The sequence below is a fragment of the Rhinopithecus roxellana genome, chromosome 5 (assembly GCF_007565055.1).
Source record: "Rhinopithecus roxellana isolate Shanxi Qingling chromosome 5, ASM756505v1, whole genome shotgun sequence".
NCBI lineage: Eukaryota > Metazoa > Chordata > Mammalia > Primates > Cercopithecidae > Rhinopithecus > Rhinopithecus roxellana.
This window is the reverse complement of record NC_044553.1, coordinates 85702297-85716198: the sequence shown is the minus strand read 5'-3', so window position 1 is coordinate 85716198 and position 13902 is coordinate 85702297. Positions and strand designations below refer to the sequence as shown.

Genomic DNA, 13902 nt, shown 5'->3' with positions numbered 1-13902 from the left:
ATCAGAACTACCAGTGCAAAGTTTCGAATATAGAAATAAAAACATAACCAGGCACAGTGGCTCATGCTTGTAATGCTAGCACTTTGGGAGCCTGAGGTGGGAGGACGTTCCTGGGCAACTTACCGAGACCACGTCTCTACAAAAAATATTTAGAAGTAGCCAGGTGTGATGGCACATGACTATAGTCTTAGCTATGGGGGAGGCTGAGGCAGGAGGATCTCTTGAGCCCAGGAGTTCAAGGTTACAGTAAGCTATGAACACGTCACTGCACTCCAGCCTGTCTCAAAAAAAAAAAGATACAAAAATAGATCCAAACTGATATGAATTCAAAAGAAGCATGGAAAGAGGCCGGGTGCAGTGGCTCACACCTGTAATCCCAGCATTTGGGAGGCTGAGGCGGGTAGATCACGAGGTCAGGAGTTCAAGACCAGCCTAGCCAAGATGGTGAAACCCTGTCTCTACTAAAAACTACAAAAATTAGCCAGGCGTGGTGGCGGGCACCTGTAATCCCAGTTACTCAGCCCAGAAGGCAGAGGTTGCAGTGAGCCGAGATCATGCTACTGCATTCCAGCCTGGGTGACAGTGAAACTCTGTCTCAAAAAAAAAAAAAAAGCATGGAAAAAGCAAAATTCTAGGAAAATGTTGGTCAAAGATATATGATATACCATAAAAAAATTTCAGATTGCAAAAGAGTAAATTATTTTAAAACTATAATGAGCCAGAAGAAAACGGAATGGTATCATTGCCTCATTTACAGATGAAAGATCATTTATTGTCCACTGATGCAATAAAAGTAATTCAATGGCAGAGTTTGCATCATTCACTCAAAAATATTTATGAGGACTTCCTATGCACTAGGCACTGGGGATACAGCAGCAGAAATGATCAAGTCCCTATCTCATAAAGTGTTTTATTCTAGTGGGGGACACAGATAAACTCTGGGGAATAGAGTTCCAAGTTGATTGATTGCATAACAATTACAAATCTCTGCCAAATAAATCATTTTAAAAAATACATTCATAAATGTATGACAACAGAGTTGCAGGGAAAGCATAGTAGACTGGGTGTGGTGGCTCATGCCTGTAGTCCCAGCACTTTGGGAGGCCAAGGCGGGTGGATCACGATGTCAGGAGTTTGAGATCAGCCTGGCCAACATGGTGAAACTCTGTCTCTACTAAAAATACAAAAATTAGCTGGGTGTGGTGGCTGGTGCCTGTAATCCCAGCTACTCGGGAGGCTGAGGCAGGAGAATTGCTTGAACCCAGGAGGGTAAGGTTGCAGTGAGCCGAGATCGCGCCATTGCACTCTAGCCTGGGTAACAAAGCAAGACTCCGTCTCAAAAAAAAAAAAAAAAAAAAAAAAAGGATAATAGATTACCTTTATATATAAGTAGTTGGTAGGAATTTGTAAGGGATTCAATTAACAAACGATTTAAGAACATAAATAGAAAATTTACTCCAGAAGACAATTACTTGAGAAGGAATCAACCTCACGAATAATTAAAGAAATACTAGTTAAGCAATTACCAGTTAGCTTTTCATTAGGTGTCAACAACACTCTCGGTGTCACTATAAATGATTGTCAATTCAATTCACACCCCAAATGTTTGTACTCCTTTACTTATGGTAACATGTCAAAGAAATAATTCAAAGGGGAAAATAACTTATCTGAACATAGCATTTCATATTGAAAACCTGTAAGTAATCCAAATGCTCACTAGTGAGAAAATGGCTAACCAGGAAATTGTATGTCAATTTTGTGAAACAACAGAGCCCCATTAGAAAAAGCCATAGGCAGAATTTCAATGAAAAGAGCTATGGCTGGCATGGTGGCTCCTGCCTATAATCCCAGCACTTTGGGAGGCTGAGTCAGGAGGATTGCTTGAGCCCAGGAGTTCGAAACCCACCTGGGCGACATAGGGAGACCCTGTCTCTATTTAAAAAAAAAAAAGAAGAAAGAAAAAAGAAAAGAGCTACATTAGTAATAAGGAATTACAAGCTGGAAAAGCAAAATTCCAAAAAATGTAAATACAATGGTATTTTATTTCTATAGCCTGGGAAGAAACCACCGTTCGGGCATAATTGATGATAGAAGGAATAAGTATTTGTTGTAGCTACTGATAGATGTTTCTATTAAACTTTCATTATATAATTGATTACACATACAATTTTAAAAGTAAATTGAATCTAGGATGCATTCATTGAGAGACAGTTTAACACAGCCAGTAGAGAGAACTTTGCCACAGGTCATGGTGGCTCAGACCTGTAATCCCAGCACTTAGGGAGGCCGAGGGAGGCAGATAGCTTAAATCCAGGAGTTCGAGACCAGCCTGGGCCACATGGTGAAACCCTGTCTCTACAAAAATTAGTTGGGTGTGGCAGCATGTGTCTGTAGTCCCAGGTACTCAGGAGGCTGAGGTGGATCACCTGAACCTGGGAGGTGGAGGTTGCAGTGAGCTGAGATCACACCACTGCACTCCAGCATGGGTGACAGAGTGACACCCTGCCTCAAAAACCAAACAAACAAACAAAAACAGAGAATAAGCTTTGCAGTCAGATCTCTGGGTTCAAATCCTGGCTTCTCTATCTCATTAGCTGTATGATCTTGGGCAAGTTACTTCTTCAGGTCTGTTTCCTCATTTGTAAAATGGGAATAATATCTACTATGTAGAATTGCTGTAAGGATTAAATAGCTGACATTAAAACCCTCACAATATCAGGCACATGGTAACTGTTCAAAATACATGTAGGTGTAGATATAGATAAAATATAGGGTGGGAGGAAGGAAGGAAAGAGGGAGGAGGATAGGTTCAAGCAAACTGAACAAAAAACCTAATGTAGATTTGATTCACATTAAATACAGTATAAGTGTACCACACAAGATGTCTAAAGTAATCTTTCCACTATACTACCCAATCAACTGAACCTAGAGAAGAAATGGGGAAAAGAGCACAAAACTGATTAAATATTTTTAGTGTAGTAAAAAAAATGGAGGTGATAGGAGAATGTTAATAGGTGACAATGACCATATTCAAATGTATGAGGAAGTTCACAGAAAGCTACATTTAAAAAGTAGATTTAAAGTAAAAATTATTTTAACACAGAGGAAAATTTTATTATTAGGTAATATAGCAACCAATTAAAAAAATAACCTGGGCACACACGCCTGTAATCCCATCTGAGGAAGCTACAATGGGAGTACCATCCTGGGCAACTTAACAAAACCCTGTCACTAAAACAAAAGTGGGAGGGTCACTCGAGCCCAGGAGTTTGAAGCTGTGGTGAGAATGATCAAGCCATTGCACTCCAGCCCAGGTGATGGAGCAAGACACTGACTCTTAAATAAATAAAAAATAAAAATACTTATTTATTATATATTGATAAACAACAGAACCAGTTTCTGTAGGTTCTGTACATTGTGAAGTCTGTCCTTGCAAAATTTCTCAAAAACGAACATTAAATATTTTGTCCTGGATAGACTTTAAGCATTCTCCTGCCAGGAGTCTAGACCTTTCATGTTTCTTATAATGTAATCTTAACCACTGTGAAGATCTGCTAAAATGAATAATAGAATGCATGCTAAAGTCAAATATAAGTAAGCTCTAGGGAGTTTCTTAGAAGAGTATAATGAAATGAAAACCATAAACACACTAGGTACTTTGTAAGGTTCTGAGAACCATAGTGATGAAAGTACACAGAGGGCTGGGGACACATTAGTTGCTCAACAAATGATCATTTTTGTCACTAGTGATCATTATTGTCACTAATAATTCATTTTTAACAGTGTAGATTAAAGGAAAAAAATGTATCTTTTTTAAAATGGCTCCTCTCACAAAAAATGTATCATAGGGCCAGGCACAGTGGCTCACACCTGTAATCCCAGCACTTTGAGAGACTGAAGTGGGCAGATCGCTCAAGTCAAGGAGTTCGAGACCAGCCTGGGCAACATGGCAAAACCCTATCTCTACAAAAAAATACAAAAGTTTAGAAGAGCATGGCGGCATGCGCCTGTAGTCCCAGCTACTAGGGAAGCTGAAGTGGAAGGATCACCTAACCCTGGGGAGGTTGAGGCTGCAGTGAGCCATGAAAGAGCTACTGCACTCCAGCCTGGGTGACAGAGCAAGACCCTGTTGCAAAACAAAAAATATATATATATGTATATATATATATATTTTTTCACACACACATACATATAAATAAACATATACACAAAAATATCTTATTCAACTGAGGATTAACTACTCAAAGCTGGCTTTTCTAAAAAGTCTTCTTTCCTAAGAAAGTATAGGCCAAGGGAAACAAAGGAATATGGGTGATCGTTAGGAGAGCCACAAACCTTGAAATCAGAGTAGTTTGCTTTAGCTGCTTGAACACTGCATTTTTCACAATCCCAGAGCCTCTAGATACAACTGCCAAGACATTCAAAGTGTTGGCTCTTGACCGCTCAAGGAAAGCATCATTAACTATCTAAGGTTTCTTTACTGGTTGTTCTCAAAATGAGGACGCCGGACCAGCAGCATCACCTGGGAGCTGGTTAAAGAAGTAAATGCTTAGGCCTCACCCCTTCTTACTGAATCATAAGCTTGGGGATGGGGCATAGAATTCTGTGTTTTAATAGACTTCCAAGTGATTCTAATGCACACTCAGGTTTGAGAACCATTTCCTTAGGAGAAACCAGTCGTATCTATCAAGCAAGGATTCCCTCTCTCACAATGGCTTCTCCCGAAGCCCTGCAGTCAAACTAAGGATTCTGCTTTTATAGCTGTGGAAAGAACTATAGGCTCACCAGGAATCTTCCAGGGAGCTTTCTTCCAGGACCAGGAGCTCAAAAAGATAAAACATATGGTTCAATGTGGGAATTGCTGTTATCACCCACAGACATTTTCCTACTTTTACTGAGGGCACAGAAGTCACTGAAATAAGTTTCTCCCCAGAACACTGATCTTTTTTTTTTTTTTTGAGACAGAGTCTCGCTCTGTTGCCCAGGCTGGAGTACAGTGGCCGGATCTCAGCTCACTGCAAGCTCCGCCTCCCGGGTTTACGCCATTCTTCTACCTCAGCCTCCCGAGTAGCTGGGACTACAGGCGCCCGCCACCTCGCCCGGCTAGTTTTTTGTATTTTTTAGTAGAGACGGGGTTTCACCGTGTTAGCCAGGATGGTCTCGATCTCCTGACCTCGTGATCTGCCCGTTTCGGCCTCCCAAAGTGCTGGGATTACAGGCTTGAGCCACCGCGCCCGGCCTGATCTTTTTTTTTTTTTATGATAACCACTAAGCTATTTCAGCATAAGTAAACGATGACAGAAGGGTAACTTATAAGTCTGACGTGTTAGAAGAGAAAGTACAAGGATTAAAAAAACAACAACAGGAGAGAGAGTAAAGTAGGAAGAGAAAAACAGAAACCATTAGTCAGAAATAGGAAAGGGATACAGGAATATAAGATGCAGAAGGATAGATGCAGGTGCTGCTCAGTGGAAAACGTACCTTTCACTACAATACATGAGTATGACTTTATTAGAAAAGCATAAGATTTCTTTTAAAAAATGAGATTAAATGAATCCATCCAACTTAGCAATTTGTTCTAAACAATCATTGATCAGGTCTGGTCACTCTGATGTCTTCCTTATGTTTTGTTTCATTCTTATGTCTCAAATCCAGTGCCCCCAACCCTTGTCTAACCCTTCAAAAACATACCACAAATCAAAATCTCACAAAGTTAACTGAATCATTTCAGCTACTTCTTTCCTTGCCCAAAACAAATGCCCTAAACCATTAGATTCGTTTTTAATGCCTTTTTAAAAAAATTATGAAAAATAATAAACTTTATTTTTTGCGTGCAGTTTTAGATGTACAATATAACTGAGCAAATAGTGCATAGAGTTCCACACACACATCCCACTGCACCCTCCTACCAATCCCCCATGGTATCTTCTATTAACGTCTTATATGTGGTACATTTGTTACAGTCAATGAACACATATTAATACATTGTTATTAACTATAGTCCATAGTTTACATTACATTAATGTTTACTCCTTGTGTTGGACAGTTCTATGGGTTTCATTTTGTTGAGGATTTTGTCATCTATATTCATCTGGGATACTAACCTGTAGTCTTCTTTTTTTGTCATGTCCTTGTCTGGTTTTGGTATCAGGGCAATGCTGGCCTCATAGAATGAGTTAATCATGTTTTGTTAATATTTTGGGTTTTTTTTCAGCCTCCATTTCATTTATTTCTCCTCTGACTTTTATTAGTTCTTTCCATCTACTAATTTTGAGTTTGGATTATTCATGCTTTTCTAGTTCCTCAAGGTGCATCATTAGATTATTTATTTGACATCTTCCTAGTTTTTTGATGTAGGTATTTATTACTATAAACTTGACTCTTAATACTGCTTTTGCTGTGCCCCTGTAAGTTTTGGTGTATTGTATTTCTATTTCCATTTGTGTCAGTAAATTTTTAGATAGCATATTTCATTTCTTCCTTTCATTTAGGAGCATGTTGTTTAATTTTTATGTATTGTATACTTTTGAATGTTCCTATTGTTATTGATTTCTAGTTTTATTCCATTGTGATCAGACAAAATAATTGATTTCAATTTTTAAAAATTTTTGGATAAACTTTTTGAGATTTGTTTTGTGTCCTAACATACAGTCAGTCAATCCTGGAGAACATTCCATATGCTGATGACAAGAATGTGTACTGTGCAGCTGTTGGATAAAATGTTCTATAAATGTCTGTTAAGTCATTTGGTCTGTGATCTAGTTTAAATTCTATGTTTCTTTGATGATTTTCTGTTTAGATGATTTGTCCTAGGCTAAGAGCGGGTGTTGAAGTCCCCAGCTGTTATTGTATTGGAATCTATATTTGCCTTTAGATCTAATGTTGCTTTATAAATCTGGGTCCTCCAGTGTACATGTATATTTACAATTGTTATATCCTCATGTTAAATTGATCCCTTTATAACTATAGAATGACTTTCTTCATCTTTTTTTTACAGTTTCTGACTTAAAGTCTGTTTTATCTGATATAAATATGGCTAATCTTGCCTGACTTTGGTTTCCATTTGCATTGAATATCTTGTTTCATTTCTTCACCTTCAGTCTATACGTATCTTTACAGGTGAAGTAAGTTTCGTGTAGGCAGCATATAGTTGGGTCATTTAAAAGAAAAATTCATTCAGCCAGTCTATATCTTTTAAGTAGGGAAATTAATCTATTTACATTTAAGGTTATTAGTGATAGGTGAAGACTTACTCCTGTCAATTTGTTACTTGTTTTCTGGTTGTTTTGTATATCATTTGCTCCTTACTTCTTCTCTTATTGTTTATTTTTGCAGTTGAGTGATTTTCTGTAGTGATAAGATTTTATTGCTTTCTCTTTCTCCTTTGTGTATCAGCTCTACCAGGGAGTTTTATAGTTTTGCATGTTTGCATGATGGTGGCTATCATCTTTTCATTTCTATATATAAGTCCCTTGAGCATTTTTTGTAAGGCCAATCTAGTGATGAATTTCCTTAGTTTTGGTTTATCTGGAAAAGATTTTGATCTTAAGAATTTTCTTAAGATTATTATTTTAAATTCTTTTTCTGACATTTTATATATTTTCTTATTATTGATGTTTGTTACTGGAGAATTATTGTTTTCCTTTGGAAGTGTCATGTATCCTGTGGTCCTATGTTGAGTTCTATGCATCTAATGGAAAAAATGCCTCTTCCAATTTTATGGAGTAGTGTCACAGGGAAAGACTTATTTGTATGAATGGGTCTTGGGATGTCAGTTCAGTGGGTTGCGTTGGCTTTGGTTCTAAGTGGATGCAGTAGTGTACTCTCCATGTAGTTTCTTCAGCATTTGCAAGTTTCTCAGTGGCCTGGGCTTAGAGAGTTTGTGGCATCAGTGGTGCAGTTTTGCCAGGGGTGGGCTCACCAGGCTGTTTCTCAGGTTAGGGACAGACAGGCACATACACACAGTGGGTTGGCCAACCTGGGGTCTGGCTTGCTGGGTTTGGGGCCATGGGCTGTTAATGTGGCCAGGAGCATGATCACACAGTTGTTGTCTGAGTAGCAGCCTACGGAGATGTTTCTTAGGCCTGGTGTTTCTCAGAGTTATGCACCAGGGATGTGGGTGCACAGCTGCTTGGGTGTGGGTGATCTGGGGGCATGTTTACGGGGGGGTGGCCCACAGAGCCGTTTCTCAAATCTGGAGCACTAGTGCAAGTCTGCTTGGCTGACTCAGGGACATGCCTACTGGGGACAGCCTGTGGGCTGTGTCTGAGGCCTGATATGTGGATATAGGGCTGCTTGGCAGCCTGGGGCATGTCCACCTGGGTGGCTTATGGGGCTGTTTCTCTGGTCCAGGATAGGGGTTCTTGCCTGTTTGGCTGGCCTGAGGGCATGCCTGTCAGAAGCAACCTGCAGGACTGTATCTCGGGCCCTGATTTTGGGTGCAGGGTCATTGGGCAGGCCAGGAACATATCTGTAGTGGATGGAGGCACTGTGGAATTATTTCTTCATGTCCTAAGCACAGGCACACAGCCGTTCTGCTTGCCCAGGGGTATATCAGCTGTTTAGAGGTTCAGGGGTCTCTCTCATTTGAGGGTATGTATGCAGCAGTTTGGCTGGCTCAAGGGTGAGTTTTCCATGGATAAGACTGTCATACTCTCCCTCTGGCTAGAAGTGCAGCAGTGAGGGTTGGTTTCCCTGCTATGTGAGACCAAAGCCACAGCAGATCGTGGCCCAGGTTCTGCACAGGTGGTGTTGTAGTGTTCAGCCGCCACTGTGGGCTTGGTGGAATGGAGTTGGAGCCTTAGGGCTGGAGAGATGCAGTGGCTAGTGGCCCCACAGAGCAGGTTACTCTCCAGAGGTGGCTCTGATCTCAAGCAGCAGCTTGGCTCACAGGTGGTGACTGGGGAGTAGGAAGTGCATACCTTGTGCTCTCAACCTGGGGCAATGTAGCTGTGTGAATTCCTAGCAACTCCCAAAACTAGGCTCAGGGCTTGTGAGGACTGTGGGATTCTCCTGTTGTAAGGACTGTAGGTGTTTTTGGTAGCAATGGGGCTGGTGGGGCTCTTCTGCTTACCTTTTCCCTGCAATGGGAAGTCTCCCCTGACTCTGGGCATATCTAGGCCACATGGGTGATATAGGTGCCTCCACACTGTCCTCCTGGACTTTCCATCACCACAGACATGTCTCTGTTCCCCAGCTGCCCTCCAGTGACCTTCCTTTGACACTCCAGTCACATCTTAGTAGTTTATTCATTGCTCTGGTCCTTTCTTGTGGGGGAAGGATGAATGCCAGGGGTCTCTAGTCAGTAATCTTGCTGACATCACTCTCTGAGAATTTTTCTATACTACCCCTTAATTGCTTTTTAAAATATTAAAAATTATAAGAATAACTTTAATTGTTAGGATGAAAAAGGCTCAGCAGGTACTGTTTCATTAGTCTCACTGTTATGATCACTATTAGAAATGATGAAAAAATGAATCCCTAAATAGCAAAAATCATGGAATTTTAAAGATATAAAAGATCTTGAGAATTAACAAATCTCAAATTAGTCAAGGTCTCACCCCTCCCTTCTCAGCTCCCTACACCATTTATCAGCTGACTCTACTGGAAAGAAATAAATAGATGAAGAAAAACAAAACAAAATGAATTTTGGTTACAAGTAATCCTCTTAAGCCCAATTTAATAAAGCATGGATTTCTTTTTATTGCCTATTTGCATCAGGAACATAATTACTAGCTAGGGTCTAATTTGAGAATGTTAATTATGAATGAAAGATGTAATATTCTAAGAACAGAATGGAATTCACTACTGCTGTATTGCAGAGACAGTAGGATTTAATCATGCTAGTGAGGTTGAAAAATAAGTTATATATATTATTTTTCTTTTCCAAAACCATGGATTTCAGTGACACTTTTTAACTGTGTAATTTGGAACACTGATAAAAAATTAAGCTGGGTGCAACAGCTCATGCCTATAATCCCAATACTTTGAGAGGCCCAGGCGGGAGGATCGCTTGGGCTCAGGAGCTCAAGACCACCCTGGGCAATATGGCAAGACCCTGTCCCTACAAAAAAGAAAAAATTTTCTGGGCATGGTAGTGAACACCTGAGGTCCCAGTTACTCAGGAGGCTGAGGCAAGGGGATTGCTTGAGCTGGGAGGTCAAGGCTGCAAAGAGCCATGGTAGAGCCACTGTACTCTAGCCTGGGTACCAGAGGGAGACTTTGTCTCAGGAAAAAAAAAAAAAAGTAAACAATGATCTTGTTGAATATTCTGCCCTCATATTTACTAGTCTTTAAAATTTAAATTGAGCATCTTAAATCTAGATGAGTGAAAAACGTTGGAGACTTAAACTTATCTATACTGTCACTGTAGGTCCTTTAGAAATGAAGAATTTACTTTATAAAGTATTTATATTTTTCTCACATCTTGACAGTAGTCCTACCATGGCTCTTTCCTTTGTTTTAAAGAGGATAGTGGCAGGCTTTATTTTAATTTGCATCTATTCTTCAAAGTACATTTACTTGATATTTCTCAGTCTCTTGAAAATTTTTATCATTAAGCTTAACCTTCATTTAAGTCACCAAATCTATTTGATAAAGACGATATGAATATTTATTTGCAAACTGTATAGAAAATTACTATTTTAACATTTACTTTCTGAAAGATCCATTGTAGAGCTTGAACTGGGTGTATTTGCCAGACTCCTTAAAATGGATCACAATTATGTCTTTGCATGTTTATTTTATAGGATAATAGCTAAGATAATTTTTCTTCCTAAACTATTTGTTTTATTCAGTACTTCCAAAATATTTATTGAAAATGTGTCAAGAAATAAGAATTTGGTGAAAATTATGTGACTTAAGTTTATGTTTTAGTATGCCAATGAGGTTAAGGAAATAAGTATTTTAATTATCATCAATTTTAAAAATTAGGAGCACAGAAAATAAGCTTGTTTATCCAAAGACATTTCTTAAAGTGAAATCTTCTAAAAAACTGCTAGCCTCCTCTTTTATCCAACAAACCATAAGAAATGTTATTAAATGTAAATAAGGTACATTATTTGCCTGCAAGATTCCCAAGCGTGGCCACCCCCAGTAAGGCCACAGACTTGGTGGTAAAGAAGTTACCATTAGTTGGTGATTTCTCCTAACCATCCATTTCAGAATTTATCCCCAGGTCTCTTTGAAACCCTATATTCCCAACATAATTGACCTTATTTACGCGGCTCAGCAGCAGCAGTTAACTTCTCTCAGCCTGTTAAGGAAAGGACAAGGAGGCAGCAGTGTTGGGGATGCCAGCAGCCTATGGAGTGACTGGAATAGACATAATAAGAATAGACTACATATTATTATGTACAATAAACTTTTATGGCTTTTACAGATTGAATAGCCCATGTGTTGCAGAAATTTAGGTAATTTTAGTCTCATATGTTCTATAATCAGCAATGGCCTAGGCTTGCTAAACATGTTTCATTACCACCCACAAAGCATTTACAGAATGACTGGTTATTTTATATCTAGTAAATCTTGTCTAAATATTTGTGGTTATGCTGGCAAATTTTTGAAATGTGCCATTTATTTTTACAGGAGCTTGAGAACTGAATCAAACACTTCAGGTATGGAACAAATTCCACTACATGTTTTATTGTGATCCCTGGTATCCAGTAGTCATCTCTGGTTCCTCGAAGAGTAGGGTGGTTAAGAGCAAAGGAATTCAGCTAGACTTTTTCATGCCTTTCCTTTCTTCACTATGCTCCATTCTGAGAATCCTACACTGAAGAAACTCTTTCTCAAAGCTGATCCTCAGGCTATCTTCCAAGTGGAAAACATTATGGTACTTTACTACTTCACTTTTCTTTTTCTGCACTGGTTTAGTTTCCCAGTTCCCTGGATCTAAATCATCAGGCATAAACCACGCCAAGCCTAGTTCTGCAGACAGAATGCAAACTACAGCAATCATAGGACCTGTCATCCTTGCTGATATGTAACGGGAATGGTCCACAACTAAATTTTTGGTAAATGTACAATTATCCAGCTCCTCTTTTTTCCTCCTACGTCTTTAGCCTTTCCCGGGTGATACTATTTAATGTTTTTGTTTGTTTGTTTGTTGTTTTTTTGTGAGGCGTAGTCTTGCTCTGTCACCCAGGCTGGAGTGCAGTGGTGTGATCTTTGCTCACTGCAACCACTCTGCCTTTCAGGTTCAAGTGATTCTCCTGCCTCAGCCTCCTGAGTAGCTGGGATTACAGACATTCGCCACCACGCCTGACTAAATTTTGTATTTTTCACTATGTTGGCCAGGCTGGTCTCAAACTCCTGATGTCCAGTGATCTGCCTGCCTGGGCCTTCCAAAGTGCTGGGATTATATGAGTGAGCCACCACTCTGGGCCTATGTAATGTTTGGGTCTTATTTGGCGGTGGGGAGTGATGTTTTTTCTTTATATATTGCCATGTTCTAAGAATCTTTAGCCTGTAATGAACTTTTAATGTGGAGGATGTCTTATAAAAACCTTTTATAGTTTGTCTTATAGGCAAATCTCTCTCTTTGCTGAGTGCTAAAACAGCTCTAAGTTACTTTCAAACCTGGGAGACAGACCAAGCCTCAGCTTCAGTCATGCACATAAAAGAACACTATGGAAGGAACATTTAACTTGGCATAAGTGAAGAGAAAAAAAATACTACTTCAAAAAGCAAGAATACTTGAAGGCAGTTTTAGTCACACGTACAAGAGTCAGTCCCACAAAAAAAGCAAATTATTATAGGATAGAATTTTACACAAATGGGACTCGTCTTTGGACCTTCCCATTGGGCTTTTTTTTTTTTTTTTTTTCTGAGATAGAATCTCGCTCTTTCACCTAGGCCAGAGTACAGTGGCACAACCTTGGCTCACTACAACCTTCTCCTCCTGGGTTCAAGTGATTCTCCTGCCCTAGCCTCCCAAGTAGCTAGGATTACAAGTGCCCGCCACCACGCCTGGCTAATTTTTGCATTTTTAGTAGAGATGGGGTTTCACCATGTTGGCCAGGTTGGTCTCAAACTCCTGACCTCAGGTGATCCACTCACCTTGGCCTCCCAAAGTGCTGGGATTATAGGCATGAGCCACTGTGCCCTGCCCACATTGGGCTTTAGTGTCTAAAAGTACCAGATGAACTTCACTGTAATGTGGTTTGGCCTATATTCCAATCTATACTATTGAACCTGAGAATATTATAGGGAAATGCTATCATAACTTATAAGAAAAGCACAAAATCTCCTTTGCAGTACAGAATTTTAATCTATTAATTTCTACCCTAAACTGTATTTCATAAAGAAATCAAACTAAATTTGTAGAAATTTCAGAGAGATCTAGTATAGGCAAATATTTTCCTCTTAGTTTCTAAAAGCAAGGGTAAATCTACTAGCAGCCTTACTACTATTAAAAACATTACATGCAGTTAGTACACTCTATGTACATTCTGAGACAGTCATGTATTTAGCCATGGAAGTTTCAAATTAATGTAAAGCACTGACATTGTTGTCTTCATTCTCTATGTGACTAATTATTTTACCTGTTTCCTAGCACAGACTCAGTTTTGTCCAATTGAACAATTTGATTCCTACCTATCATATATGAAGCACTGTGTAGGCTGTGGGAGGGATTAAAAAAGAATTGGACATAGCTGGGCACAGTGGTGTGTGCCTGTAGTCTCAGCTACTTGGGATGCTGAGGCAGAAGGATGGCTTGAGCCTGGAAGTTTGAGGCTGCAGTGAGCCGTGATTGCACCACTGCACTCCAGCCTAAGCAACACAGTGAGATGCTGTCTCAAACAAAACAAAACAAAACAAAACAAAACAAAACAAAACATAGTAAAATAACAGAATATGTTACCTGGCCTTAGGACATGCGCACAAATAATATAAACCAGA

The 13902-nt window shown here is 39.5% G+C and overlaps 1 protein-coding gene across 1 annotated transcript in view; it reads left to right on the top strand.

The window, feature by feature from the left end:
• The window catches only part of FAM71D (family with sequence similarity 71 member D), a 30808-nt gene that overhangs the window by 13949 nt on the left and 2957 nt on the right, over positions 1-13902 (top strand). Inside the window, exon 5 of the mRNA XM_010366756.1 lies at positions 11587-11613. Coding sequence (XP_010365058.1) covers positions 11587-11613 — 27 coding nt within the window. The remainder of the gene's footprint in view (positions 1-11586; positions 11614-13902) is intronic.